Consider the following 27,924-nt stretch of genomic DNA (forward strand, 5'->3'; position numbering starts at 1 on the left):
GACAACATGATATTTTGTCCACCCTCATTTGTTCAAACAAGCCAAAATGGATAAATGCAGATGACAAATGAGGACTCATCCTTTGAGATGTCGTTAATCCATGTTTCTCTTTAAATTGTTCGGGTGATGGGAGAAAAACGTTCAACATGATTTTATGGTACTTTTTTCTTAACCAATGATCTAAATTTATGGATAGAGTAAAAAAACATTATAGCATAACGAAAACCCAACAAAGTCACTAGTTTTGAAAAGAAAAACCCTTTTAGTAGAATTTGTCAAATGGAAGCTAAATTCTGTTTTCCATAGTCATCATCTCTAGATCATATTGCCGTTGTAGGGTTAGTACATAAATGTAGCTGTGTACGCTAGCCTTATGGCAAAGGCCGTCGAACATTTTTTTTATGAAAGCAACAAATATCCGTTGGTTGCCAAAAATCTCCAAGAAAACCGATTGCAACATAAAAACCAATCTCTGCAACACCATGAAAACAACCTTTTAACAATAAACTCAGCCTTTGCAATAAACACCAAAAATAGACAAAACATGTAGCATGTGTGTATACAACAAACCTTAGATGACTTTGTAACATGTCAAAACAACCCATGCAACATTAAAGACCAAAAAAGAACCTTTTACAACCAAACATCTCTGGGGCACCAACATCACCGTCATGGTCTCCTTGGCGACAAATTTGGCTCATTGGAGCCCCTTCGTCATTGGATCTATTGAGCTTGGACTTATTTCTCATGGCTTGCGGTCTTCCTCGATCTTGGAGGCACAAATTTCTTTGGTCTTACCTCCGACTGAACTCATGGTAGCAAGCACCACATGACAAAAGAGGGTATGCACAAAGGGGAAAGGGGCACAACAAAAATAGAAGAGCCATGGGCGCAAAGCAGCATGAATCATTGGTGGCGTAGCGAGGTGGGATGTAGGTTTGACGTGCATTGCTATGGTTAATAAAGAGGTGATGTGTGGCGGCGTGAAACAACATGAAGAAAGCTAAGAGCGCTCTTGATGCACTATATGTTAAAGTTGTACCATATTCATGCCCTTTCAAAATTATAAGGTCGATTTTAGAATTTGATATAACCAAGGAGATCCCACCCTCGTGGCAAAAAAATAAATCGAGCTATGTGAAAGATCGGTATGGTCGAATAGAGGGGGGGTGAATAGGAGACTAACAAATTTTAGCTTTTCTTTTTCTTGAAAGATACAAACACTTAATCCTAGGGCTTTCTAGATTCTCTAAAGTGAATGCAACACTAGAATGAAATGCAATAGCCGAAGCAACAAAAGATAGCAAGAATGTAAAGGGGAAATGATACCACATGTGGAGACGAAGATTTCACCGGAGTTCCACCTATTGGGATCGGTGTACGTCTCCGTTTAGAGGAGTGCTCTACCACAAAGGTAGAGACGGCACAAAGGCTCACTCTATTCTCCAACTCACCACACCACAAAAGTGGGATGAGCTCTCACAACACCACAAAGGTGAGGTGAGTTCCACTAATGGCTTCCTTGAGGGCGAACGCCGAACACTTACAAATTTGACCGGAGCAAACTCCACAGCTCAATTGGAGGATCCCAATCCAAGCCCCGAGCTCCTCACACACCAAGGGAGAGTTCGAGGTGACCGCTTCCGTCTAGAGTTCCCAACAACCCAAGAGAAACGAAATCCACAAAGAAAACAAGGGGAATCAACTTTTTGACTTGGTGAAACCCTAAAACAAGATCTTCTTCTCCAATCCTCAAAGAATCAAGAGTTATGAGTGGCTAGGGAGGGAGATCTTGAAGATTTAAGCTTGAGGTGTTCTTGAGGTGAGTGGGGCTGTTCTTAGCTGCTTGCTCTGTCTCATAGCTCGTTGGGGACGAAGGGGTATATAAGTGGGTTTCCAAAAATCGAGCCGTCAGGCACAGGTCGGGGTAGGCCGGAACTTCCGGCTGACCGGAAGTTCCGAAGATTCACCGGAAGTTCCGAAAGCACCGGAAGGTTCAGGCGGAAGTTCATCCGGAACTTCTACCGCCTGGAAACCTTTGATGCCAGAAACACCCTCAGAAAAATGTTTTCTTCTCACACCTTTTTGGGTAGGCTTTTTAGTGGGTGCAAATTGGTGTAGATGTGTACGTGAAATTGATTCACCCGTTACCTTCCCTTGTGGATTCCCTATTAATAGTACGGATGTCCTACGACTTAAATCAACCGAAAAAGCCGCTAAACACCACTACGCTTCTTTCCTTTTTGAGGGTCCACAATTCATCTTGTGTCGAGTTCTTTATAAAATCTGAAATGCTTAGCACAAGATCATATAACAAAACTCGTTGTCATCACCACCAAAAATACTTAGAAGAGAAATGCCCTTTCACTATGAGTCCGCCAAGCTGTACGTGTACGTAGCCCTCCATAATTATTGCCTGGTGCCTTATTTATGGCTTTAACCTTTTGGCTCCTGAAATAATAACCACCCAACACATGCGATTTTATCAGACGTCCATGCCCACTGATACCGCAAGGCAAAAGAAAGAATTCCACCGCCCTTTGGTCCGGATGGGAATCAATACAAGCATGATTTTATTGGCATGAGTTCCACAAATTCAAACAATATGGGAAACATCGTGGAAGGAGGAGTCGGGGAACGAGAGAAAACGGTTGGTTCAGGTGAGGAACTATATATACGTTAAGATACGGTGCCCCCTTGTCTTTCAAGTGAGTAGTGTGCCATGTTTTTTGTGCTTAGTTTACATGTCTTAGATGCTGTATACTATGGAGCACTGGAACTGCTATAAGAAAATTTGTAGGCAAATGCCTCTATAAAAACATGTCTCGTGAGAGAATTGTTCGACGCCAACGGTGGACCGACCGACCGAAGAAAATTATTTATATAAAAAAAAGTCAGGGGAATTCTCGTAATACTGTGAGTTTGCCACTAGTTCTTTCTTTGAAATAGTTCTAAATGCACTTTGATTCCGAATTAGAAAAAAGAAAGCCTGAACGTATTTTCTTCAACTTCCTTCAAATATGAATTCTAAACGAAACGAGTGTCCAAATCAAATCGGCCCAAAATAGATCGCGGACTCCATCATCCATCGGAACCACCTCAGCTTAAAAAGGAAACGAAATTTTAAAATCCAGACGAGAAAAAAAAGCAATCAGATAGATACCTGGCCTTCCTCCTCCTCCCGGCGAAACCCTAGCACCCGCAACCTCTCGCCGGAGGAACCCGCGCCGGCGGCGAAGATGAGTTCCAAGAAGCGCCCGGCGAGGATCGAGCCGTTCAGGCACCGGGTGGAGACCGACCCCAAGTTCTTCGACAAGTCGTGGAAGAAGCTCCACGACGCCATCCGCGAGATCTATAACCACAACGCCAGCGGCCTCTCCTTCGAGGAGCTTTACAGGTTAGACACAACTCCGGCGACCGCGATTTATCCCTCCCCCTCCCCCTCCCCCCCTTGTTTTTTAAATCTTTGTCGAATTTCTACCTGTTAATTTGGGCTTGCGCCGTCGCCCCATCGTGTGTGGGAAGCAGGTGACCGACAGAAAGCTCGATACTTTGATTAGCTGGGTGCCCTAATTCGTGCTCCTTAATTTTGTGACGGTTCTGGATTTTATTAGGATGATCGTAGATTCATGATTCGTTATTATGAGATTGGATTATTTTGTCAACAGCATGTAAATCTTTTCTGCAATTGGTATTGTAGTGTAGACAGCTATAAACAAGTACAAGTGAATACTAGTTGATTGATACTTTTTATGGCGGTAGAAGGTGACGAAATAAACCGAGCCGTTCGTGCGGCAAACATGCAGGTTTAATTAGCTTGCACTGAAGCGAGTTAAGTACATTCTCCGTGTAGTATCGAGCACTTTAGCATTTAATTAGGAAGGTTTGAAGGCTGCTCATTGTGCAGAAAATGGTTAATACTTTATACATCATTGATTCTATATACTACAATTTCTGCCGATTTTTGGCACGCCTGACAGTAATCATACTCTCCACATCTCCATGATTCTCTTCACCTGTGAATTTGATGTGCTTTTTTTATATATCTCGTTGTACATAAAAACAAGGCCTTGAACATAAGACTGAATAAAAAGGTTTTACACAAGTTCTTCTGTAATTTTTCCTTTAAAAATAGAAACAAAAGATATGCTTATGTTTGCTTTTACTACATAAACCTACGTCCTTTTATTTTGCAAGTGCTTTTGCAATCACGAGCATGATTTAAAAAAAAATACTCAACATCATTCTTCTGGACAATGGTGCTCTTAAAGCACAGAATAGTTATCTTCCATATAGGAACTGGGCTGCTGCAAATACTGTTATGTTTGTGCAATAGAGCTTTATATTTGCTGCCGTGGGACCTCCTTCAATGTGTATGCTATGAAACACATCATAAATATTTTCCTTCTTCAAACAAACAGGGACCAACAGCCTCATCTGCTCCTTGTCACCTGGTTATTCTTTGTCTTGTAAATGGACTTGATTTTTGAAAAATATATTTGTATATTATTAACCAGTCATGCCATCCTGTTTTAAAGCACTAGCTTTCTGATGATCCAGAACATAATATCTCCCTTGAATTCTGGCAGGACTGCATATAACATGGTACTGTACAAGCATGGCCCAAAGCTCTACGAAAATCTCATAGAAACCATGACAGGACATCTGCAAGAAATGCGCAGATCAATAGAGGCTGCTCAAGGTGGTTTATTCTTGGAAGAGCTGCAGAGAAAATGGGATGATCATAACAAGGCATTACAAATGATCAGAGACGTCCTGATGTACATGGACAGGACATATATTCCCACCCATAAAAAGACAGCTGTCTTTGATCTTGGTTTGGAACTGTGGAGAGATAATATCGTTCGGTCTAGCAACATCCGGGTGAGGTTGCTTAACACTCTTCTTGATCTCATTCACAGTGAAAGGATGGGCGAGGTGATAAATAGATCCTTGATGAGGAGTACAACTAAAATGTTGATGGATCTAGGATCTTCTGTTTATCAAGATGATTTTGAAAGGCCATTCCTTAAAGTGTCTGCTAGCTTCTACAGCGGTGAGTCACAACAATTCATCGAGTCCTGTGCTTGTGGCGAGTATCTCAAGAAGGCTCAGAAGCGGCTGGATGAAGAAGCAGAGCGTGTTGCACAGTACCTGGATGCCAAGACAGATGAGAAAATAACTGCGGTTGTGGTAAAAGAGGCTCTTACAAATCACATGCAGAGGTTGTTTCTTATGGAGGACTCAGGTCTTGTGAATATGCTTGTAGAAGACAAGTATGAAGACCTTACCATGATGTACAATTTGTTTCAACGGGTTCCGGATGGGCACTCAACAATCAAATCTGTTATGACTTCTCATGTTAAGGAGAGTGGAAGGAGTTTGGTAACAGATCCAGAGAGATTGAAGGACCCTGTTGATTTTGTCCAGCGGCTTCTAAATGAGAAGGATAAGTATGACAATATCATTAGCATTTCATTTGGCAATGACAAGAGTTTCCAGAACGCTCTGACTTCGTCCTTTGAGTACTTCATTAACTTAAACAACAGATCTCCTGAGTTCATATCATTGTATGTTGATGACAAACTGCGGAAAGGGATGAAAGATGCGAATGAGGAGGATGTGGAGACTGTCTTGGACAAAGTGATGATGCTGTTTAGGTACTTGCAAGAAAAAGATCTGTTTGAAAAATATTACAAGCAACACTTGGCCAAGCGTCTTCTTTCTGGGAGAGCTGCTTCTGATGATTCTGAGAGGAGTATGCTCGTGAAGCTCAAGACAGAATGTGGGTATCAGTTCACTTCCAAATTGGAAGGCATGTTCACTGATTTGAAGACTTCTCAGGATACCACGCAAGGGTTTTATGGCGCTAGTTCTTCAGATGCAGGAGATGCCCCCTTGATATCTGTCCAGATACTCACCACTGGCTCTTGGCCAACACAGCCATGCAGTACTTGCAATCTGCCCCCTGAGATACTCAGCGTGTCTGAGAAGTTCCGGGCTTACTACCTTGGCACGCACAATGGCAGGAGGCTGACATGGCAGACAAATATGGGGACAGCTGACATCAAAGTAACATTTGGAAATGGCAGCAAGCACGAGCTTAACGTCTCCACCTACCAGATGTGTGTTCTGATGCTGTTCAACTCGGCGGACTGTTTGACCTACAATGAAATTGAGCAGGCCACAGCGATACCACCGGTAGACCTCAAGCGCTGCCTCCAGTCTCTTGCCCTCGTGAAAGGCAAAAACGTCCTGCGGAAGGAGCCCATGAGCAGGGACATCTCCCCCAACGACAACTTCTACGTCAATGACAAGTTCACGAGCAAGCTCTTCAAGGTGAAAATTGGCACGGTGGCAGTGCAGAAGGAGTCGGAGCCGGAGAAGATGGAGACCCGGCACAGGGTGGAGGAGGACAGGAAGCCCCAGATCGAGGCGGCCATCGTGCGTATCATGAAGGCGAGGCGGGTGCTGGACCACAACAGCATCGTGACGGAGGTGACGAAGCAGCTCCAGCCCCGGTTCCTGCCCAACCCCGTGGTGATCAAGAAGAGGATCGAGTCGCTCATCGAGCGCGAGTTCCTGGAGAGGGACAAGACGGACCGGAAGATGTACCGGTATCTCGCGTAGTAGTGGGATTATCTTTTATTTTTTGCTTTTCGGACGCTTTCTCCACCTTGTCCATAACCGGACCAATGATCCCCATCCATGTACTTATGCATGCCCCGAAGTGTTTGCTGCCCTCGTACCTACGCTTTGAATTAAGTTATTACGGCAGTAATCCAGTTACCCTACTGACTTGCTTATCAGCCTGCTGTATGTTTTTCTGCAGTAATGCAGTATCCAGTTACCCTGCTGAGATGGTAGTAGAGTAGACTGGTGATCTACCTGGTCTGGTGGATAGTTTCATCTCAATTTTCCATCTGTCTGCCAATAGTGAGGCGAATGCATCACTGGCCTTTAAGAGAGCCGGTTCCATAGTTTATCAAACAAGAGCATTTCACCTAGCATTTTTCGGTGCCACGATTGTGTACCAGCTCAGCTCTTTTCTGGAGATGAGTAACATTGGAACAGATAGCTACACAAGTCTTAAACAAAGTCGGGTGTCAGGACTGAGGAATGCTTGCATGTCGTACGTGTGCGATCCGGGTCGCTTTCATCTCCTGTGAACCATCACGACGCGCGTCCACGTGTGCCCCCGCCGCATATATAGGCTATAGCTAGGAAGGTCCGGCAAGTACACTCGTCTCCGGCGACGGCGAGCTAAAACTAAAAGCAGTGTAGTACAAGCTTTTTTCTATGGCGGGGCAGGGGCAGCGGCTGAGCGTGGTGCCGACGGTGACGGTGATGGGCATGGTGCAGGCGCGGCTGGCGGCGGCGACCCGGGGCCACGCGCTGCTCAAGAAGAAGTCGGACGCGCTCACCGTCAAGTTCCGCGCCATCCTCCGCCGCATCGTCGCCGTCAAGGAGGCCGCCGGCGACGCCATGCGCTTCGCCTCCCTCTCCCTCGCCCAAGCCCTCTACGTCGCCGGCCCGCCGCTCCGCCAGGCCGTCCGGCTCCACTCCGGTCCTGCCGTCGTCCGAGTGCGCGCCAGCCACGACAACATCGCCGGCGTCCGTTTACCTCGCTTCGAGACCCATGCCGACGCCCCGGAGACGACGCCGATCACGCTCGCGGGTCTCGCCGGTGGCGGGCAGCAGGCGTCGGCGTGCCGGGCGGCGCACGGCCACGCTCTGGAGCTCCTGGTGGAGCTGGCGTCGCTGCAGACGGCGTTCCTGACGCTGGACGAGGCCATCAAGACGACCAACCGGCGGGTGAACGCGCTGGAGCACGTGGTGAAGCCGCAGCTGGAGAACACCGTGGCCTACATCAGAGGCGAGCTCGACGAGCAGGAGCGGGAGGAGTTCTTCCGCCTCAAGAAGATCCAGGCCGTCAAGCAGCGGGAGCTCGAGCGCCAGATGGAGTCCGCCGAGCGCTACGCCGAGGAGAAGGCCGCCGGCGCCGTCGCCCTCAGCCGCGGCGTCTCCCTCGGCACCGCCGCCAGCATGCTGGACAACGGCACAGGGGAGGGGGACCAGGACATCATCTTCTGAGCTCTGATCCAAGTTGCTCAACAGCTCAAGCTACTCTGTGCTGTCTGTGCATCTATTCCATAATACTCATGTGAAAATTAATAATGTTGTGCCTTGAAGCTGTGTGGTACTTTATATTCCATTTCATTCCAAATCTGCATAAAATTGGTCCAGTTTATGCATCACTTGTATTTGTACATGGCGGTGCACTGGTTTATTGCAAGAACATCGTGCGATAAAACAGATAAACAAAAGCCCTCGGGACTTCCTGGTCATGAAAACAGAAGTTTGAAACAAATGAACAATTCGTGCAGATCACCAGCAGAGAGGTCCAACGATGTCCAACACCAAATCCGCACTCATTGCGGGTTCCTTGCTAGAATTCGGTCCTGTATCTCAGAAAATGTCTTGACATCTTCTCCCCACAACCTAAAAATTGTTCACAGCAGTAATAATCAGTCAGCCAGCCACAGAACCACAAGAGTACAGGACATCCACATGGGGAAGGAACCGAAACTGACAAAAAATTTGCATACCAGCACTCGAGTCCTATAGCGTTAGCACCCGCCTTGTCAGCAGTCTCATCATCCCCGATATGTACTGCTTTGCTGGCTTCCACACCAATTTGATCTGCCAAACAGGAAACCAGACCATTCCATAGTTGAATAGGATAACTTTTTGGTTTGACCCCACGGAGAATATGTGCTAATAACTCTATTTTGTACCTAACGCTATTCTGAAGATCTCTGGAGCAGGTTTCTCATATCCAACCTCCGATGATACTATAATGGCATCAAACCTGGACAGGTTAAGATCTGTCAGCGCATGTGCATTACTTGCAAAAACAATAAATATGCATATTGAAGCAAGATTGAGATACTTAGACGGAACAATTTACAAGTACTTACAGATCCGAGACATTGAGCTCCTTAAGCAATTTCCTTAGCCGTGTGTCAAAGTTGGATACGACAGCTAGCTTAACTGAAATTGAGACATTATTAGCATGAGCCATGTATGATAAAATAGGATTATACACGGGTCAGAATGGGGCAAGTTAAAATGAACTTGAAGTAAACTACTGGAGAGATGAGTCGCAAACTGAAAAAGGAAGGAGATACAGGTTGCATAACCTCCCGCATCTTTCAGATCATGCAGTGTTCTGTAAGCTCCATCCGGCAGACGCCAAGCATCTCCACGAGCGTAGTACTAACAATAAGAACAATTCACCCCTTAGCCACATCATATGATCAGCAGAGGAAATAATCTCAGTCTGGAGATCACGACCTACACATTCCACACAAAACCGAGAACAGGGTGATACCTGATATACTTCTTCGAAATAATCATTGTTAGTGCAGTCTGTCGCTTCTGCCACGACAATCTTCCAGAATGGCCGCCCATCACCCTGCAGTCACAAACACAATCCATCATATCATCTCCTCAGCAGCGATGGCACCACAATTCCACATTCCAAAGTCTATAAATGCAACACTGGTATTTTCTGATGTAATTCTTGTCTGCCCACGGCTGTTACCTGGTACCTGAGCGTCTTCGGCCATGGCGCAGAGAAGGCCCGCTTGAATCCCTGCTTGATGTACTCTTCACGCTTTGTCACACCTGGAGAACAAACCGGCGAACAGCGAAAGACCTCAATGCCATGTGTTCGATGAAATGGCCAAGCGAGGGCCACACACGAAACTATAGAAAGGGTGGTTTGCTGGGAGACGTCCGAACCGTATGGACGTCCGAGGGCGGCGTACGTCTGGGCGACCGGCCGCGCCAGCTGCAGCAGCGTGCCGCCGGCGTCGAGCAGCAGCCCGCCGTACGCCGGCGGCCGCCCCTCGCTCCCGCTCCCACCCCCTGCGGCTGCGCAGACACGCCGCATGCCGGAGTATGAGGAGAAGGAACGGCGGAGGCCGGCCGCCGGTTGCTGCCGGAGCAGGAGCGGGCAGCCGCAGCGCGCCGCCGCGGCGGGCATCTCGAGAAGCGCTCGCCGGCGAGACGGACAGAAAAGAAGAGGGACCGAAAAATGTGCCGCGCGAATCTCAAAGCACGGTTGAGTAATCATCTGTGAGGGCTTAGGGGCATTTCGGTCAGACCAAAACAAGAACAAAGCTGCGAGGGGGAACGAGACGGAAAAGAAGACCAAACCCTAAACCCCACGCCTGCCTGTCGCTTCGCTTCTCTTCGTCGGAGATTCCTTTCTCCGTGGAGGCGGGCTGTGGCTGCCGCCGCCGCCGCTGCTTTCAGGTGAGCCCCTCGCCCTCCGCGCACTAATTTGCTGGTGTCCTTTTCGAATTTAGATTGAATGTTCATTCGTTGTGTGTGCTTGTACGCGAACACCAGCTGAAAAGTTTCAGATTGTTTCTGTGATTTTTTAGGGAGCAGTATATTTGGTCCGGAACAGAGAAGTTGTGATTTTGTTTTCCAGATATTCCTCTGCTTTCAGGTGAGTTCTTCTGTTAATCTTGTGTCCGTCTGTCTCTATTTTTAACTTATCGGAGCTAGAAGAGCTCTAAATTGCCTATTAGGATGCATTCTGGTTCTTGACTGTAGCATTGTGCTTAAACTGACTGAAAAATTATTTTCTACATGCAATTTTATCTGTCAGATTGAAGTGGAGGAGCTAACATCGGGGCACAATGTCGTCCAATTGGCGATCATTGCAGCATCGACATCGGTACACGTATACCTCAGTTGTGTTCCCCAAGCACTATCTGGAAGCACTATCCCTTGTGCCACCGGAGGTCTCCTCATCCGATTTCTTTGCCCAATTGAACAATTTGATATCCCTGCCCTCCACCTATGCGCAAGTCATCGTGGTCAAGGACTTTGCGTCTGCATTTGTGCAGTTTCTTTCTGGTCCAGCGATTCCTGACCATGCGGTGCTTGTTGCTGTGAAGCTTTATTTGGAGATTCTCTTCTTTGAGAACTCCCTTCCTCTCCATCGCACGGTAATATCTGTGCTTGCCAAGTGCAAGAAGTTTTCTACGGTGATCAGTGGGTGCTTTACTTCGCTCTGTGAGGAGTATGGTGGCTCTGGTGTCAAGGCAAAGAGTTTTTTGGTATCTCGAGCGGCATTATCACTGATTGGGTACCCAAAATTGGGGTTTTTGAACGAGGCAGTTGAGGAAGCTTCGGAGATCACAGCGTTGGATGTGGTCGCTGGGCTTGATGGTGTAATTAGAGACATAGCTGATGGGTCCCGGCCATCTCCGGTTGTGATGGAGCAGTGCCAAGAGGCCATGTCTTGCATGTACTACTTGTTGCAGCGTTACCCTTCGAAGTTTACTGGACTGGACAAGGCATCAAGTGTCTTCAAGAGTGCTGTTAGGACAATACTGACTGTTCTAAAGTCATCTGCCTTTTCGAGGGATTGTCTGGTGGCCTCTGGAGTGAGCTTCTGTGCTGCGATTCAGGTTTTCATGAGTCCCGAGGAGATTTCCTGGTTTATTTCGCAAGGTCTCTTCGGTATCTTTGTTGATCATGAAGATAGAAGGGATCTATCTGCGCATGTTGCACTTTCTGATTTTGATTTGAGTGAAGAAATCAGAGATCTCTCAGTTTTGAGTAGACTATGTTTGCTTAGAGGGATTTTGACAGCTATTCCTAGGAAAGCACTCAATGTGCGTCAGCTTCATTCAGATGGATCTTTATGGACTATATTGTATGATGGGATTTTACCTGAGCTTTGCAAGCACTGTGAGAATCCAATTGATAGGCACTTCAATTTCCATGCTCTTACAGTGACTCAAATATGTCTGCAGCAGATAAAGTCTTCTGTTTCAGCTGATTTTACTGACTTCTCTGGTGACTATAAGCCTTTCTCAAGAGATGTTATCAACCGTTTATTAAAAATTATATGGAGCAACCTGGAAGATCCTTTGAGTCAGACAGTAAAACAGGTGCATCTCATCTTTGATCTCCTATTAGATATTGAAGCATGTGTTCCATCGGAAGACCAAAACAACAAATTGTTTCTGTGCAACATTGCCAGTGATTTACTTCGTCTAGGTCCACGGTGTAAAGGTAGATACATCCCTTTAGCTTCTTTAACAAAGCGATTGGGTGCCAAATCTCTTCTAAGCTTGAAAGCAGACCTCATTCTAGAAACAGCTTATGCTTACATGGATGATGATGTTTGTTGTGCTGCAACATCGTTTTTAAAATGCTTCCTTGAGACTTTAAGAGATGAATGCTGGGATAGTGATGGTGTTGAGGAAGGATATGATGCCTTCAGAGCTTTGTGCTTGCCTCCTTTGATGCGGGGACTAACATTTGGAAATTCAAAGCTGCGATCTAATTTAAATACTTATGCACTGCCGGCTGTTATTGAAGTTGATACAGATAGTATATTTACAATGCTTGGATTCATCTCTGTTGGCCCAAGTGCAAAGGCAACTAAAATTGATTTTGCTTTGAAAAGTGATCAGTGCATAGCTGCACTTGTTTCACTACTAAAGGTCTCCCGAAATCTCGCACTTGTGGAAGGGGACATTCATTTGGACTCTAATGAATTGTCTCAGCAGGAGGGTAAGAAGGATGCTGTAGCTATATCTGTTAAAGGGATTGTTGTTACGGTGCCTGTTAATTGGTTTGTTTTGGCTCTGACACACAGTGATGAAACTATCCGTATAGATGCTGCTGAATCACTCTTCCTAAATCCCAAGACATCGAGTCTTCCATCCTCCTTGGAACTAAGTTTGCTTAAAGAGGCAGTCCCGTTGAATATGCGTTGTAGCTCAACAGCATTTCAAATGAAATGGACAGGTTTATTTAGAAAGTTCTTTGCTCGGGTGCGGACAGCACTGGACAGACAGCTAAAGCAGGGGTCATGGATTCCATCTCCAACTTCTATTGTAAAAGAAGCTAATCCTGTTGGTACTGCCATAGTCAAGGACACTGTTGTGCAGAGAGCTGAGGATCTCTTCCAATTTATGAAATGGTTGGGCTCCTTTCTATTTAACTCTTGTTATCCCTCTGGTCCTTACGAAAGGAAAACTATTGCAATGGAGCTTATTCTCATACTGCTGGATGTATGGCCTATTTGTCGCACTGAAGGGAAGAAGGATCTTTATCCTTATAATGACAGCATAACATTGCCAGATTCAACAATTTCATTTGTAGGATCTATTATTGATAGCTGGGACAGGCTAAGGGAGAACTCTTTTCGCATCCTGTTGCAGTTTCCGACTCCGCTTCCTGGAATTTCTCTGACTACATCCATTGATGATGTGATCAGATGGGCAAAAGAACTCGTGCTAAGCCCACGGGTCCGGGAAAGTGATGCTGGTGCACTAACCTTCCGACTTATATTTAGGAAGTATGTTCTGGAGCTTGGATGTATTATTGTGTTTTCTGAAGAAAATGATTGCCTTCAGTGTTACACGAAGTCTACAAATGAAGATACAGAAATAATTACCAGTCAAAATCCAGTTGCGCAGTATATTTCATCACTCCTTCAGTGGCTCTGTACTGTTGTGGAAGAGGGTGAGAGGGATCTTTCTGAAGCATGTAAGAAAAGCTTTGTTCATGGAGTTCTTCTTACCTTGCGCTACACATTCGAAGAGCTACACTGGAACTCTGCAGTGATCCAATCGTGTGTTTCTGAAATGAGGCATCTGGTAGGAAAACTTCTTCAACTCATAATGCGTATAACTTCGCTGGCCCTTTGGGTGGTTTCTTCTGATGCATGGTATATGCCATATGATATGGATGACATGATTGATGATGGTTCCTTCCTCTCGGATATAGTTGATGAGGATCATTCTGATACTGCTTCAGCAATAGCAGAGAAGAACGCCAAATCAGGAAATGGTGGCAAACCGGCCGAACATGTTATTATGGTTGGTTGCTGGCTTGCTATGAAGGAGGTAATCGATTAGTTCCTAGTCACTGATTCACCAGTTTAGAAAGTTTCTTTTCACTAGCTTTATCTGTTTCTAACTTAACTAACTGCCATAACACATTTGATTATATGACATGGAACAGTTTTCTGATCATTCCATTTATTTTCAAAATGTGATTGTCCACTAAAATGTTGTGTTTATGTAAGGCTTTTTTTTCTAGAATGCGCCGAGCGGCGTGTCATTTTCATGAGAAGAAAGCGCAAGTACAAACCGGCAACAACAAAAGAGCCAAAGGCTCAAAGAAAGGAAAAAAGAACCGAAAAGAAAGAAAAAAAAAAGGCTTTGGCAACTATACAAGGATAGAACTAGGCCCAACATCAGGGGGACACGCATGAAGGCTTATCTTCCTGTTTGAGGGCATAATGTTGATAAATATATTAGATCGAGAAAAAGTTCTTGTTTATGGGAACCTGCAGACCCATATCTCACTCAGACCCATGTCATTGTTCCAATGCACTTTTCTGAATATTGCTTTTAAATGTTTTTACATGATGTAGTCTTTCCATTCATATTTCAGGTTAGTCTTCTTTTTGGAACCATCGTCAGGAAAATTCCATTGCCTGTGTGCTCTCACTCAAATTCGTCTCAGAGTGGATTGCCTGACAATAACGAGGAGACAAGCATGTCTCCGGAGATTCTTGATGTGGAACAGTTAGAAATGATGGGTGATCATTTCTTGCAAGTTCTTCTTAAAATGAAGCATAATGGGGCAATTGATAAGACAAGGGCTGGACTTACTGCCCTCTGCAACCGCCTTCTTTGTTCAAATGATTCAAGGTATGCTCCATTGCTCATTCAGGCTGGTTGCTGAATCTCTTTGGAAGCCGAGGGAAACATTCTTTATGTGCATATAACTTGGTGCTACAATTTTTGCTTACATAAAAGCATGTATATAAACTAACTCTCTTTTGCTTTAAGTTGGTCGCCTGTGACCACGTTTTCATTTCTGCACTTTAAGTTATATAATAACTGAAGACTTACCTGCACTTCGGTTTCCCTGCCCCTTTCATCTAAAAAAAATAAGCCAGCAACAAGTGAAATTTCATTCCTTTATTTTCTGAGGTGTCACACAAGTCCATGCTCCAACTTGTTAACCAGCTTCATTCCTGTGGTACAAACGTATCTCACATGATTGAGTGACACACTGATGTATAAATGCTATAACTGTGACCATCAGTATGTTTTCAACATTCTGAAGAGCAAAATTCAGAACCGTGTTTCCTTTTTAATACGACCTCTTTTCCTGTATACAAGGATCATCTTCAAAATCCTGAAATCTCATCTCAAACCATCCAATGCATGTTCTATGTTTAACTAGCCAATGCATATAAAGACAAATGGTAGTTAACTCATGAGATTTAGTGCTTGATCCTAAACTTTATTAGGCTCTCCTTGGTTATAGTGATTTTGGAGATGGGCCTTGTATACCGGATAGGAGGTAATAGATGTTAGTAACCATCATTCTTTTCCATCATGGTCTAAAGCGTCATACATGGTTTGTTGTTACTTTGTGGTTGAAATCCGATTCTGGATTTATGTGTACTAGATGATGCCCCGCACGTTGTTGCGGAAATTTGTAGTTAACATAAAGAGTATTTGAAAACATATAATAAAGTTGTACATTCTTCACTTATTGGGGCTTGATGGAAGTAACATGCTTCCATGTGCAAAAGTATGAATTTTCCACTAAATAGGTGTGAACATATTAATTATGTGATGATGTGGCATGCTTGCATGTTTAGAGAAATCAAGTAGTGGGTTGCTTCTACTTAGATATAGAAGATGTGGAGTTGAAACTTTCTGTTAAATTAGATTATACTGTCTACAGTTGTGGATCATGTCCAATAGGAACTTTTGATAGCTTGCATCCTGGTGTTACTTAATTTGCACTAATCTTTAATTTGTTTCATCATTTACAGGCTATGCAAAATGACAGAATCATGGATGGTGTTACTGATGGATAGGACAGTCGCTAAAGGGCAAACTGTAGATGATTTGCTAAGAAGAAGTGCAGGAATCCCTGCTTCTTTTATGGCCCTGTTTCTGGCAGAACCAGAAGGAACACCAAAGAAGCTACTTCCAAGGGCGCTAGAGTGGCTGATAGAATTTGCTAGAACATCTTTAGCTAATTTTCAGAAAGATTGCAACCAGAAGTCTGAAGCAATGAAAGATTGTGTTGGAGTTTTCTGTGAGCCACAATCAGGAAGTACCATAAGTGTTCATTCTAATGGAACTTTGTCCAAAAGCCGAGATGAGGGCGTCGTTCCTGCAGTGCATGTATTCAATGTGCTTAGAGCTGCCTTTAATGATGCGAATTTAGCAGCTGACACTTCTGGCTTCTGTGCCGAGGCAACAATAGTTGCGGTACGTGCATTTTCATCTCCTTACTGGGAAGTGCGTAATGCGGCTTGTCTTGCATATACTGCGCTGGTCCGCCGGATGGTTGGGTTTCTGAATGTGCAGAAACGTGAATCAGCACGACGGTCAATAACTGGCCTTGAATTCTTCCACAGGCAAGTTCATCACATTTTTATATGGTTTGCAGTCTAGTAACATTGGTCTTATGATCTTATATTGCCCTGCTCTTCTCACACGTTATGACATCAGTATCATAAAGGAAATAGGAATTTTGTTAATTGAAGTAATATCGACAATCCTTCTTTTCTTCAGTGCTGTCTATAACTATATGATGTATCAGAGGAACTACTTCTGCAAAGAAATATTCAGTTGGTGGAATCATCTGTTGTATTGACTGAGGTGTACCTTGTTTTATCTTGTAGGTATCCGGCACTTCATCCTTTCCTTTCTAGTGAACTGAAAGTTGCAACAGAACAACTAGCTGATGGGGTTTCCTGCAATTTAGAATCACATATCGCAAAAGCCATACACCCCAGCCTGTGTCCTATTCTAATTCTTTTATCAAGGCTGAAGCCATCCCCTATAAGCTGCGGAGCTGATGATCCTTTAGATCCTTTTTTGCTTTTACCTTTTATCCAGAAATGTGCTACCCAGAGTAACTACCGGGTTCGTATCCTTGCATCAAGGGCCTTAATTGGTTTGGTATCTAATGAGAGACTACATCATGTTGTTAGTCATATACTGGCTGATTTACCTTCCAGAAGGGAAGCGCACAGTTCTCAGGGTTCTGTTTCTCCTGTATCCGCTAATGTGGAAAATAGAAATTCACCTCGGCCTGCGAAATCTTCTTCATTCAATTCAACCCATGGCCTTTTGCTGCAGCTGTGTTCTCTTCTCGATAGCAACTTTAGAGGTTTGACAGACAGTAACAAGAAGGATCAGATTCTTGGCCAACTAATTGAGGTTCTCTCAAAGTGCTATTGGCTTGGCTGCCGTAAATTATGCACATGCCCTGTTGTAAGTACATCGTACTTGTCAGTGTTGGATCGGATGCTTGATGTTGCAAGAACAGGGAAAAGCAAGCATGCTGATGTCATCCAGACACTGCTGTTACAACTGAGTTCCCAGTGCCTGAACAATGCAACATCAACCCACTACACATTCCATGATCCAACCCAGATTGAACTTCAACAGCAAGCAGCTGCTTCATATTTCAGCTGTGTTGGCATCCCCAAGCGACATGATGAAACTGCCGAGGAAGATATTCGATTGCAAATACTTGATCAAAGGACTTCAAGCATGTCTGAGATGCCTTGTCAGGTCTCCCTTCCTGAGCTGCACAAGGAGATTATGTCCTGCCTTGCTGATCCTATATATGATGTTAGAATTACAGTGCTGAAAAGGATCCTGCAGCTTGTGAAATCCATCAGATCTGGTGATGCTATGAACATCTTGCACCAATGGGCAAGGGCTAATCTGCACTCTGTGATAATGGAAAGGTTATTTGCGGAAGAACACCCCAAATGCATTTATTATAGTCTGAAGATCATATTGTCGTGGAACATGGAATGTCAGTTCAACAATGGAGAAGATTCTAACACCTTTTTATGCATCTGGGACAGATTAATTCATTTGAACAGCATTGTCTCACATGCGAAAACCAGAGAAATGATTCTGTGTTGCATGGGTATGTGCATGAAGCAGTTTGCTAAATTGCTCAGGAATGGTGTGTTACTGGAAGGTCTTCAAACCAATGAACTCTCTACTTCATCTGTCAGAATCAACGATGGTAATAGATTGTCTGCAGCCATTACCAGCACAAACCTTTTTGTCAGTCTTGTTAAGAACCAAAGTGCACCGTCTGAAACTGTGAATTCTCGAAGGGCTGCCGCTGAAGCAATTATTGCTTCGGGTCTTCTTGAAGAGGCAAACTTTGTGAAAGCATCTGTGTCCAACGCATACGTTCCTTCAGAACATAATGAATGCCATATCGAGGAGAGATGCTCGGAAGCTGACTTGGGTGAAGTTGTCAGTCTTTATGCATGCAAGATACTTGACTTGTGGTTCATATGCATCCAGTTGCTGGAGGATGAGGATGTTCATCTTAGGCAAAAACTTGCTAAGAATGTTCAGAAGATAATCGCAAATGGGTCTGCTAATAACCTATGTGATGATTCCACACCACTGCAAGTGGATAGAGTGATCGAGTTGAGCTTCGAATTTTTAACTTATTTGTTTGGCCATTGGCTGAAATACATTGAGTACTTATTAAGGGTGGTTTTGAACACTTCCAACACTTTGAATTCTCATGGGGATTTAGTCCGTCAGATATTCGATAAAGAAATCGATAACCACCACGAGGAGAAGCTGCTGATATGTCAAATCTCCTGCTCAAATATTCAGAAGCTTTTGGGGTCCGAGAATCAGGTGACAACAAAAGGGAGAACTGAATTGTTCTTGCAGAACTGGAGGGAGAACTTCTTGCACCAGCTCACATCACTGACCAGCGGCTATCTTGAAGAAGATGGGAAAACCGATTGGATCGGCGGCATCGGCAACCACAAAGATGTGTTCCCATCAGTGTATGCAAATCTGCTCGGCCTTTACACGCTAACTCAATCAGGGTCGATGGAACAACTGGAGGACAGGCATAAGTTATATCTGCAAGAATTTTCAGGTCTTGAAAGGTTCATCACACCATTCCTGAAAAATCCCTTGATCTTGAACCTTTATTTGCTAGTGAAGAAATCACATGGGATCATTGGATCCCCAAGCAAGCCAGAGGACCAAGTGGGGAGTTCAGCCTCAGAAAGTTTTGATCCTTATTTTCTTCTGAGGTGATTTTTCGCATGTACAAGTACTATGGAGTATGTCGTAAAACTAGTTGCATCACGGCATGTGATTTATTTGACAATATTGAGTTGTATACTTGAAAGGAAACAAATGTTATATATTGGCCTGTGATGTGTGATCAGGGATTGGCCCTTGTTCCAAAAAATAAGTTGTTCATTTTTTAAGTTCACATTATTATTCTTCATCTGATGTGGAAATAAAATTCGATAATGGCTTTGGATCATATGATTCATGAGTATTTATTTTGAGTAAAGAGTATCACGGCATGTCTTTTGTCCTCATTTCACTTCCAGATTATTGTCTGCCATTGTTGGTACTCACTGTGCGGTCTTTTTTATAAGACGTAATACTATAGAAAGGAACAGAGAATACTTATCCCTATGTGCTTTGTTGAACTTCTCACGGAATCACATAAAAAGAAGCTTGTTACAGATACTTTTTTGTTGCTAGTTAATTCTTTATGTGCTATCGTTGAACTTCTCACAGAATCACAATTTTCTGAGGCTCCTGCATTTCAACAATTTTTTGAACCATCATATCATATTAAAAACAACATGTTTGTTACAGACATTAGTTTATGATACAAGTTGGTGCGCTTACTCCTGCGAGATACAAGTACAGGTGCTCAGTTGGGGGCAACCAAACAACTGTTTCCTATGGCACACAGAACTTTATGAAATGGTAAGTAGCACCAGCTTGTCCACAGGAGAGACCACTTCTGCGCAATCATGGCGCGCTCCAGAGTCGAAAGCATGAGGCCATGGTAGTCCGCTCCTAGAATTTGGGTCTGGTGTTCTGCTTTTGCATCGGCCTGTTCGAACCAGTTGGTTTGGTGATGGTTATCGTGGAATTGGGTCGGTGAATAGTTGTCGTCCTTGTTGGCTGTCCATTGGAAGAGGTCATCCTTGTTGACTGAGATGATCTGTAAATGGAGAGCTAAGGTTAGTCATGTGAAATGAAAGACTGTTAAGACCGCGAGGGATTTAAGGAACAAAACATGTAAAAAAAATTCTGGGAAAATGCGTGTAAAATGGCTGGCAGCGTATGGCAACGTGACGAACCTTGCAAGGGTATTCCTTTGGATAGCAGCTTGCATCTTCGCCTGGCTGTAACAGAGCATTATTGTATTAAACAAAATAGTTTGAGAAGAAGCAACTTCATTTATGATCATTTCAGGAGTGAGAGTTACCTGTTAACCTCCATCCTTGCCTTCTTCAAAATAGGGCTCTTGTAGCTGGAACTGGAATTGGATAGGTAGCTGGGTCCACTACCTGTCAAGTAGTGGGTTCTTTTTAATAAAAAAAAATGCTAGAAAGCATAAAATACTGCAGGATGAAACCTGGTAGAAACAGAGACCGGAAATCACCTCCAAAAAAACTTCTTTTGCTGCTTGGTGGCACCTTCGTACAAAGTTTAATTTGTTTGCTTTGTTTCTCTGGATAAAAAGGAGAGGAGAAAGTGATATTAATACAAGAATCACACTGATCTTGAATAATAAGCCAGACTGTCATAAAAAGAACTAGCTGTTACATTTCTGTCCTAAATAAGGAGTTATCAGATCTCAAGTTTATTGTAGTGATATACTCCCTCCGTTCCATAATTCTTGTCTCAAATTTGACCAAAAATGGATGTATATATTCCTAAAAAACGTCTAGATACATGTAATATTTCGACAAGAATTATGGAACGGAGGGAGTAGTATATACAAGTATTACATGGACCACCCTAGGCTGATGGAGTACACATATATCTACACATCCTCTGAAACCTGAAATTCAGATGGTTGACAGCTATAGAAGGACAACATATAAAAGACGCACCCGCACCAAGATGCTTTGTCAATGCATAATTCACATTATCATTTGCAATTTGAGTGACACAAATGAAGCCATGAAGAATCTGTGTGAAAACATCACATAAGACACCAAGATCAGCCAGCAACTAGCAAAGTCAGCCAATCCCGAGGCACTTGTAACAACTAGCAGGAGTCCAGTGGTCAGACTTAGCACTAGAACATGACACCGCAGTCTGCTTCTTGGATCCCATCATATGCAAATAGGTAGTAAAGAGCGAGACAGGATCACACACCCAAGTTGAGTCAGAGCAAGAATAGAGCTGATTCAAACATGCACGGTTTTCTAAAGACTGTACATGCTGCGACAAGGAACAACCTTGCCAGACAATGCAAATTACATGTTGTACTAAAATACTAAGTTTGACAAATAGTAGAGACATACCTTAATTTCCAAGAGAGCGAACACCATAATAGGAATTTAAATTATGTAGCTGCACCTACAAAGTACATGACTGGCACGTAGACGCCAAAGACAGCCCAGTAGGGCAGCCTAGCTGGTCATGACTCCTATCATGCCAACTAGGAAAAATTGTCATGGCCAGGGGCACCTAACACGTAGACAGCCACCTAAGTCACTTTTAGAACATTGCACGCTGCATAGACCAGCCGTCAAGATGCAGTCCATCAAACATCCAAGCACACGAAGCAGGTGGCCATAGCGAATGACATTGAAGCACTGGCAAACAAGACTGCCGTAATATCCGATCTGGTAACAGTGATACAGACAAGACTGCTCGCAATATGGTGATAACCAAAAGGCTCCTCAAGTGGCGTGCCATCACGAGTAGCCGTGAAACTAGAACTATCAATCAGATCCTGGATGCATAGGAGTTGAATGTAAGCAAGAGATAGTAACCATTGTAGGTGCAGTTATCCTCAATCCCCATGACATAGCAAATAGATCTCAGATCTGATATGATGAATTACTCACCTAACCGTCAGTTAAAAAATCAATTTCATCACCTTTAGTGAAGTATGAGTGTATGACCTCCAGTAATTAAGTAAAATGTAAAATACAACTACACTGAGAGATATGAATGAATAGTGTAGGATCATTCTCAGAAGGAAAGAAACTAACAGCACGAATCATTGAACCAAAGTGTTCAAATCAGGCAGGATGAACATAGTTGAGAACACAGAGGGCACATTCAAGACAACAAACATAGCCTGTTGGAGCCACAACAACATGGAGTCAGCATCTAAAGATCCTCATGTAAATCACCAGTAAGAAATTAAGAAAGCATCCTTGATATCCATATGAGATACTCCATGAGAAACAACAGCCACAATAGACTGGGGTTGTATTGTTCTCTCTAGAGTGCAAGCTCCTCAACGGTTTCAGAGGAGACAAGTCTGATTAAGGATAGAAGGTGAAGATACAAGATAGAAAACTTAGTGAAGGTACAAACCAAGTAGTAGGGAAATAATGGTACTGCCGAAGACTCGAAGGTGGTAATGACATGTGTATCTACACAAGATCCCACTAGAGCACTTGCCCTGAATGCTCCAAATAAAATAAAGAACACGTGCCCTGAAGAGAACAGGGAGGTTATAGATAAGCCTCTCCTACAGTTTTCGGTCACAAAAATATGGATTCATCAAGAATAGATCTATTCAGGACTGTTCGGCTTGGGCCTTCGAGTATCTTCATCATTGCAAGCAGTCCAGGAAGGAGATTGTTGTTGTCAAGCTTGACTTCGAAAAGCCTTTTGACACCATTGAGTAGAGATGCAAGCGGGATCTTGTGAATGGCCCACTTCCTAGTTCAATTATCGAATCTCCTATTCAATTTTGGCTCAAAAGTTGAATAGGATATTTGAGAATTGAACTAGAAGTGGGCCACTAACGGGATCCTGTTTGCATCCCTACCATTGAGCACTCCGCACTCGACTATTCTAAGTGCTTCGTCATAATGCTTCCCTGATAGGTGGTTGTCTTGGGTGGAGTCAGCACTTCGGCGTTCTTCTTAATGGTGTTCCTGGAAAGTTCTTCCTTTACAAACGAGGGGTTCAGCAGGGGTACAGTATGCTGATGACACTTTGATCTCATGGAGGCCTCTAGCAGGCAACTTCGCTGTCTTAAGGAGCTCCTTGAGACTTTTGGTGAATCATCTGGGCTCCAGGATAATTTTGCAAAATCTTGTTTAGTTCCCATCAATGTGGATGCTACCCTTGCTTCCCATCTGGCTGAGGAATTAATGCCTATCATTGATCAGATGGAAAAGCACCTTATGCTGTTCGACTCTTTCTTTCAGAGGAGACTCCAAATGGTTAAATCGATGCTCACGGCTTGCCCCTGGGTACACTTAGACCATGAGTGTTCTTAAGTTCCCTGAAGCGACAAAGTTTGAGATCAGCAAAAGACTTCGCACATGTCTGTGGCAAAAATCTGAATTCTCTGGTAGATGCAAGGCTCTTGCTGCTTGGGACTCCATTTGTAAAAAAATCTGAATTCTCTGGTAGATGCAAGGCTCTTGCTGCTTGGGATTCCATTTGTAAACCAAAAGTGCAAGGGGGGCTTAGGTGTCCTCGATCTCACTATCTCAATGGAGCACTTGTTCTCAAGCATCTCCACAAGTTCTTCAACCGTTTGGACATCCCTTGGGTCAATCTGGTCTGGGAGGCTTACCGGACCTATGAATCGGCTGTTCATGCCTCTTTCTGGTGGAGGAATATTGTCAGCTTAGCTTCTAAACTCAAGGGCTCTGCTTCCTGTGCTCTTGGGGATGGGCACACGGTACCGTTTTGGATGGATGATTGGTGTGGTGAACAGCTATGTTCTTCAATGTTTAGCTCCCCCTGTATGTTCACTTTCCTCGATGTTTCTCCCTTCTCCAAGAACAGCTATGCAACAGTTCAAGAAGTTGCTAATATGGATGATCCTTCTCAATCTCTTCAACCTCCCCCTGTCGGATGCTGTGTTCTCTGAATTTCAGATCATTCAAGATATCATGGATGATACTCACTGATGATGACTCCAAGGACATCTGGAAATGTCTTGGAGGGATTGCTATGTTCTCTTCTCAGAAATATTACAATTTCCACTTCTCGAGTGTCCCTTCGGACAGAGTTCTGTCATGGGTGTGGAAGAGCAAGTGTGTTCGTAAGCTGAAAGTTTTTGCTTGGTTACTTATCAATGACAAATTAAACACTAAGGAGATAGGTGGAGAGGTGGCACTGCAATAGAAGCAATTCCTTAATATGTGTTCTTTGCAAGGGGAATTGCATGGAAGACTGAGGTCACCTCTTCTTCAACTGCTGTTTCAGTCAGGACTGATGGCGCCACATTAAGTTCAACTGGAACACCAACTTATCAATTCGAGAAAGGATCATTAGCCACCGATCTGGTTACCGGTTGACTGCCTTCATGGAGATTTTCATCCAAGGGGCGTGCCATATCTGGAAACAAACCACTGGATTGCTGGTGCAATTAATGCCTAATCACTCGCTGCGGCGAATCTCCTCGATTTCCATTTAGAGTTAACGGCTGGAGCCCCCACCATTAGCTGATTTCAGTAGAAGTATAATACTCCCTCCAATCCATATTAAATGTCGAAATATTACATGTATCTAGACACTTTTTAGACATAGATACATTCATATTTGGGCAAATTTGAGACAATTAATATGGATCGGAGGGAGTAATAAAAAGAGATCATGAAAGAGATAGGGGCACGACCAGGAAAGTTGGGGACTAAACAAGGCATCTCCTATAATTACGGTTTCGTTTTTGAGGAAGGTTTAATGAAAGGGATAGGGCCACATAGAAGGGGAGGAAAAAAATCAATCCACCCTTAAAAAATGTATGGAAGGAGTAAGTTATACATGCAATGTCATATGTCATACATTCATACTATCGACAGTGCTTTTGTTGAATTCGAGCAGAGTAAAATTTGTACGTCATGCAGGCATCTATCAATTACCTTATCATAGCTATATTTAATGTTTATTATTAATGTAAAAGTTTATGTTATCCAAAGCTTTTCAAAGCATAACTGACTAAAGGTTAACATCTCCTTACCAGCCTTTTCTGCCTGATATTTCTTAGCGAGTCTCTGAATCATTATCTCTTCAAGTTCTTTTTGCTTTTCTGTTTTTGCCTGCAAAGTAAAAAGAACTTATTATTTCACGAATGAAGGCAATATAATTCAATGAAACAGACAGCAAGAACAAACAAACGAAATTTAGAGGATTAATCTTACATTGAAGAGATCCTTCCATTGGTAGTTTACTCCGCTCTGCTTCATTTTCTTGACGACATTGTTCGTATGATCCTCGCCAAATTGCCGCTGATAGAATGTCTTCCACAGCACATCAGTGGCAGGGCTAATGTCCATCTGTCCAATCAAACAATCAAAACCGCAGCCACAGCCACAACTGGATCTCCAAGGGAACATCAATCGCTCAAGAAGAGTACCTCGGTACAACTCTCGATACGGGTCAATTGATCCAAAGTGCAGTGGGGCAGGATCCTCTTCAGGAGCTGCATCTCCACGCCGTCCATGCTGCTGACGTACCGGAGGTTGTCGATGACGGTCCGGATACATAGCTCCAGCAAACTCAGAGGTTTCCTCTGAAACTCCATCCTTTTCCAACCAGAAAGAACGACGATTGCTTGTATCACGGGAAGCACGTCAAAAATCCGCTTTTAACAGGATAAAAAACTGTCTCTGCAATGAAAAAACTCTTACGGCCACAATCATCCAGCGAATCCTTAGATTCCGATGAAGAGAAAGCTAATCAGACAACTATAGATTCACGAATTGCCCAAACAAAGGGGCGACTTTTATAGCAGGATTCCGGATAAAACAGAAAGGGAGGTCGTGTGCTAGGATTAAACGGGGAGAGAAGGCTCACCGGGGGAAGGCCGCGGGCAGCTCCGGTCGCCGGCGGTTGGCTGGACCCCTCGTTCGGGCAGCAGCCAGGCAGGGCAAAGAATATCGGATCCAGCAGAAACAAGAGTAATAAAAAGAGAAAGATTAGTTAGAAACGGCCTGGATTATAGCTGGCCAACCCGTAACGGGCTCGGCCCGGCACGGATGGATATGCCTCGGCCTCAAACTTGCGGGCCGGCACGTCTCGGCTCGTTTAGCAGGCCTGCCTGCCGGAGACGGCCGGCGTCGTGGGGCACAGGCGGCCGGGGGCGCTTGAGCGGAGCAGGAGGTCGGGCCGGCGAGGAGCTAGAGAGGAAGATGGGCCGTTAGGGAATATGGTTTGGCACTTTGGCCCAAGAGAAAAGGAAAAAAAAGATGGAGGATGGATTGCGGCCTGGTAAGGAGGAAACAGGGAGATGGGCCTAAGCGTTTTTCTCAGCCCACGTAGGATAAATGGGCCTGGTCTGGCTGGGCTCATGTGTCGTGCCGGCCCGTTGGCCACCTATAGCCCGAGTACCATAATTCAATTCGACCTAACAGAAAAAATATCACCCTCCCTTGTTTTCTTTTTACAAAATTTTGAGTTCTCAGTGGCCTCATCCAATCGATCAAATCCAGTGCAGTTATGAACACTTTTATACCATACATAAAAGATAAAAAATTACATATGTAGGCTTCATAAACAAAATTGCAAAGCTAATTTTACACGCACAGAGAATGATCAGTAATACAGTAAGATGCTATACACAGTTCCCTACCGACTACATACAGCAAGTCAGCAAGTAGCCAAGAACTAACCACACGATATGCCAGGCATGACCAATGTTTTCCCTCGAATACTTAAACAAAATAAAATTACATAAATACTAATTGCACAAGATCCAGCTGTCCTGTGCTAAGAAACTCTTGGTTTATTCCCTAGCTAGCTAGGTCTCGCTCTCAGAGGCCGGCCGCCGGGTAAACCTTCCTGACGAGCCTGAGAACAGTCCTCCATCGGGGCTTCTTCTTCTGCTCCTTCTCCTTGGGCACCCCATGCTGCTGCTGCTGGCTTCTTCCTTTCAGAGCAACGGCTTCCGCTGCTTCGTACATTGCTTGCTTATTGGTCGAGACTTTAAAGAATTGATGCTTCAGGTACGTAGTACGTGTTAAGGATCGATGAACTGAATGAATGAAACCAGCCGGGTGGCGGCCAAGTATATGTAGGGCTCGCTGGTCAAGGAAGGAAGCCAGCAGGAAGCTAACTAACCAGAGAGCTGGCTAGCTTGGCAACCAAGGAGTAGTAATTCTCAGGTCGAGTCAAACCAAAAGGACGGAAGAAGCGTCTTGGCCACGATGACACGATCTGTAGGTGATTCAGTTCGTCAAGACAGGTGGTCAATGAGAGAATCGTTTTTCCACCCGAGATAGAAAAAGACGTCTGCCATAGCCGCCACCAGCGCCGGATCTAGATCGATCTCGTCTCCCGACCGGTCGGGGAACAACGTCCATGCTTCCTCTACGTTTAGTGTTTTAGTAGGTCTTTAAAATTTAGGATTTGGTCAGCAGGCAGCCGAGTTTAATGGCGGCATTGTGCGGGTCAATAATAAGGTTTTCTCAACTCCTCATTCACCTCGTCGACGGCGATCCTGCCGGTGGCATCGAGGGGTGCGGAACGTTTGGTCGCTACTCTTCTGGAGTGGTGGATCTGGTTCCGTGTTTGTGCTTTGCATGTCTTCTACGCGTATCAGTTTATTGGTTCCTTTTCCTATCGATGAGACTTGGCCAGCTTCGACAGCCATGTCTTCTCGGATCCGTCTGGCCGGATCTGGGATGGTCATCCAACCCTCTTCGTCGTTTTCTTCTCCAGGACGGTGGTCTGAGTCTGTTTCTCAGATCGCTGTCGCCGACGTCTTCTGATTCCGACCGGCGACTTCCTGGCTGCTCGTCAACAACAGTTTCATGGCTCCGACATGGTTCGGAGATCCAGAGGCAGCATCGAGCTTCGCTCACGGTGCGCCACCGGC

At 44.3% G+C, this 27,924-nt stretch overlaps 5 protein-coding genes across 8 annotated transcripts; 3 read left to right on the forward strand and 2 right to left on the reverse strand.

Annotated features, from left to right (window-relative positions):
- Window positions 1-3,120: 3,120 nt before the first annotated feature.
- LOC100823589 (cullin-3A) lies at window positions 3,121-6,809 on the forward strand. Its single transcript, XM_003573374.4, has 2 exons — window positions 3,121-3,397; window positions 4,590-6,809. The coding sequence occupies exons 1-2, from the start codon at window positions 3,240-3,242 to the stop codon at window positions 6,628-6,630; spliced, it is 2,199 nt and encodes a 732-aa protein (XP_003573422.1). The 5' UTR covers window positions 3,121-3,239; the 3' UTR covers window positions 6,631-6,809.
- Window positions 6,810-6,998: 189 nt separating this feature from the next.
- On the forward strand, window positions 6,999-8,255 carry LOC100824203 (V-type proton ATPase subunit D). Its single transcript, XM_003573376.4, has one exon. It carries the CDS (start codon window positions 7,300-7,302, stop codon window positions 8,092-8,094), a length of 795 nt encoding a protein of 264 aa, XP_003573424.1. The 5' UTR covers window positions 6,999-7,299; the 3' UTR covers window positions 8,095-8,255.
- On the reverse strand, window positions 8,188-10,115 carry LOC100824510 (haloacid dehalogenase-like hydrolase domain-containing protein 3). 2 transcript variants are annotated; one of them, XM_003573377.4, is made up of 8 exons: window positions 9,808-10,115; window positions 9,608-9,690; window positions 9,395-9,478; window positions 9,204-9,279; window positions 8,982-9,054; window positions 8,799-8,872; window positions 8,610-8,703; window positions 8,188-8,502 (listed from the first exon to the last, which is right to left on the reverse strand). In XM_003573377.4, exons 1-8 carry the CDS (start codon window positions 10,049-10,051, stop codon window positions 8,433-8,435), a joined length of 798 nt encoding a protein of 265 aa, XP_003573425.1. In that variant the 5' UTR covers window positions 10,052-10,115; the 3' UTR covers window positions 8,188-8,432. The 2 variants fall into 2 exon arrangements, with proteins under 2 accessions (XP_003573425.1, XP_010234346.1); XM_010236044.3 differs by having other exon boundaries at window positions 8,195-8,502; window positions 9,192-9,279; window positions 9,808-10,113.
- Window positions 10,116-10,188: 73 nt separating this feature from the next.
- On the forward strand, window positions 10,189-19,416 carry LOC100824816 (thyroid adenoma-associated protein homolog). The gene is made up of 6 exons (XM_010236045.3): window positions 10,189-10,323; window positions 10,455-10,522; window positions 10,685-13,946; window positions 14,500-14,759; window positions 15,902-16,495; window positions 16,763-19,416. The coding sequence occupies exons 3-6, from the start codon at window positions 10,716-10,718 to the stop codon at window positions 19,179-19,181; spliced, it is 6,504 nt and encodes a 2,167-aa protein (XP_010234347.1). The 5' UTR covers window positions 10,189-10,323; window positions 10,455-10,522; window positions 10,685-10,715; the 3' UTR covers window positions 19,182-19,416.
- A 288-nt stretch (window positions 19,417-19,704) lies between these two features.
- On the reverse strand, window positions 19,705-26,015 carry LOC100825116. 3 transcript variants are annotated; one of them, XM_014900823.2, is made up of 9 exons: window positions 25,905-25,988; window positions 25,739-25,760; window positions 25,465-25,661; window positions 25,250-25,384; window positions 25,069-25,147; window positions 20,560-20,628; window positions 20,383-20,464; window positions 20,255-20,299; window positions 19,705-20,115 (listed from the first exon to the last, which is right to left on the reverse strand). In XM_014900823.2, the coding sequence occupies exons 3-9, from the start codon at window positions 25,630-25,632 to the stop codon at window positions 19,968-19,970; spliced, it is 726 nt and encodes a 241-aa protein (XP_014756309.1). In that variant the 5' UTR covers window positions 25,633-25,661; window positions 25,739-25,760; window positions 25,905-25,988; the 3' UTR covers window positions 19,705-19,967. The 3 variants fall into 3 exon arrangements, with proteins under 3 accessions (XP_014756309.1, XP_003573427.1, XP_010234349.1); XM_003573379.4 differs by lacking the exon at window positions 25,739-25,760 and having other exon boundaries at window positions 25,465-25,717; window positions 25,905-26,015; XM_010236047.3 differs by lacking the exon at window positions 25,739-25,760 and having other exon boundaries at window positions 25,905-26,013.
- Between the last annotated feature and the right edge of the window lie 1,909 nt (window positions 26,016-27,924).

Source organism: Brachypodium distachyon, chromosome 3, assembly GCF_000005505.3.
Source record: "Brachypodium distachyon strain Bd21 chromosome 3, Brachypodium_distachyon_v3.0, whole genome shotgun sequence".
In the NCBI taxonomy this organism is placed as follows: Eukaryota; Viridiplantae; Streptophyta; class Magnoliopsida; order Poales; family Poaceae; genus Brachypodium; species Brachypodium distachyon.

Coding starts and splice junctions, on each gene's coding strand:
- LOC100823589 (XM_003573374.4), top strand. CDS start 3,240: ATGAGTTCCAAGAAGCGCCCGGCGAGGATCGAGCCGTTCAGGCACCGG. Junction 3,398..4,589: donor TCCTTCGAGGAGCTTTACAG/GTTAGACACAAC, acceptor GAATTCTGGCAG/GACTGCATATAACATGGTAC.
- LOC100824203 (XM_003573376.4), top strand. CDS start 7,300: ATGGCGGGGCAGGGGCAGCGGCTGAGCGTGGTGCCGACGGTGACGGTG.
- LOC100824510 (XM_010236044.3), bottom strand. CDS start 10,051: ATGCCCGCCGCGGCGGCGCGCTGCGGCTGCCCGCTCCTGCTCCGGCAG. Junction 9,055..9,191: donor TGCGGGAGGTTATGCAACCT/GTATCTCCTTCC, acceptor TCTCAATTTCAG/TTAAGCTAGCTGTCGTATCC. Junction 8,704..8,798: donor GATCTTCAGAATAGCGTTAG/GTACAAAATAGA, acceptor CCTGTTTGGCAG/ATCAAATTGGTGTGGAAGCC.
- LOC100824816 (XM_010236045.3), top strand. CDS start 10,716: ATGTCGTCCAATTGGCGATCATTGCAGCATCGACATCGGTACACGTAT. Junction 14,760..15,901: donor CTTTGTTCAAATGATTCAAG/GTATGCTCCATT, acceptor CATCATTTACAG/GCTATGCAAAATGACAGAAT. Junction 16,496..16,762: donor GGCCTTGAATTCTTCCACAG/GCAAGTTCATCA, acceptor TTTATCTTGTAG/GTATCCGGCACTTCATCCTT.
- LOC100825116 (XM_003573379.4), bottom strand. CDS start 25,632: ATGGAGTTTCAGAGGAAACCTCTGAGTTTGCTGGAGCTATGTATCCGG. Junction 25,148..25,249: donor AATGGAAGGATCTCTTCAAT/GTAAGATTAATC, acceptor TTTACTTTGCAG/GCAAAAACAGAAAAGCAAAA. Junction 20,300..20,382: donor GCAAGGATGGAGGTTAACAG/GTAACTCTCACT, acceptor GCTCTGTTACAG/CCAGGCGAAGATGCAAGCTG.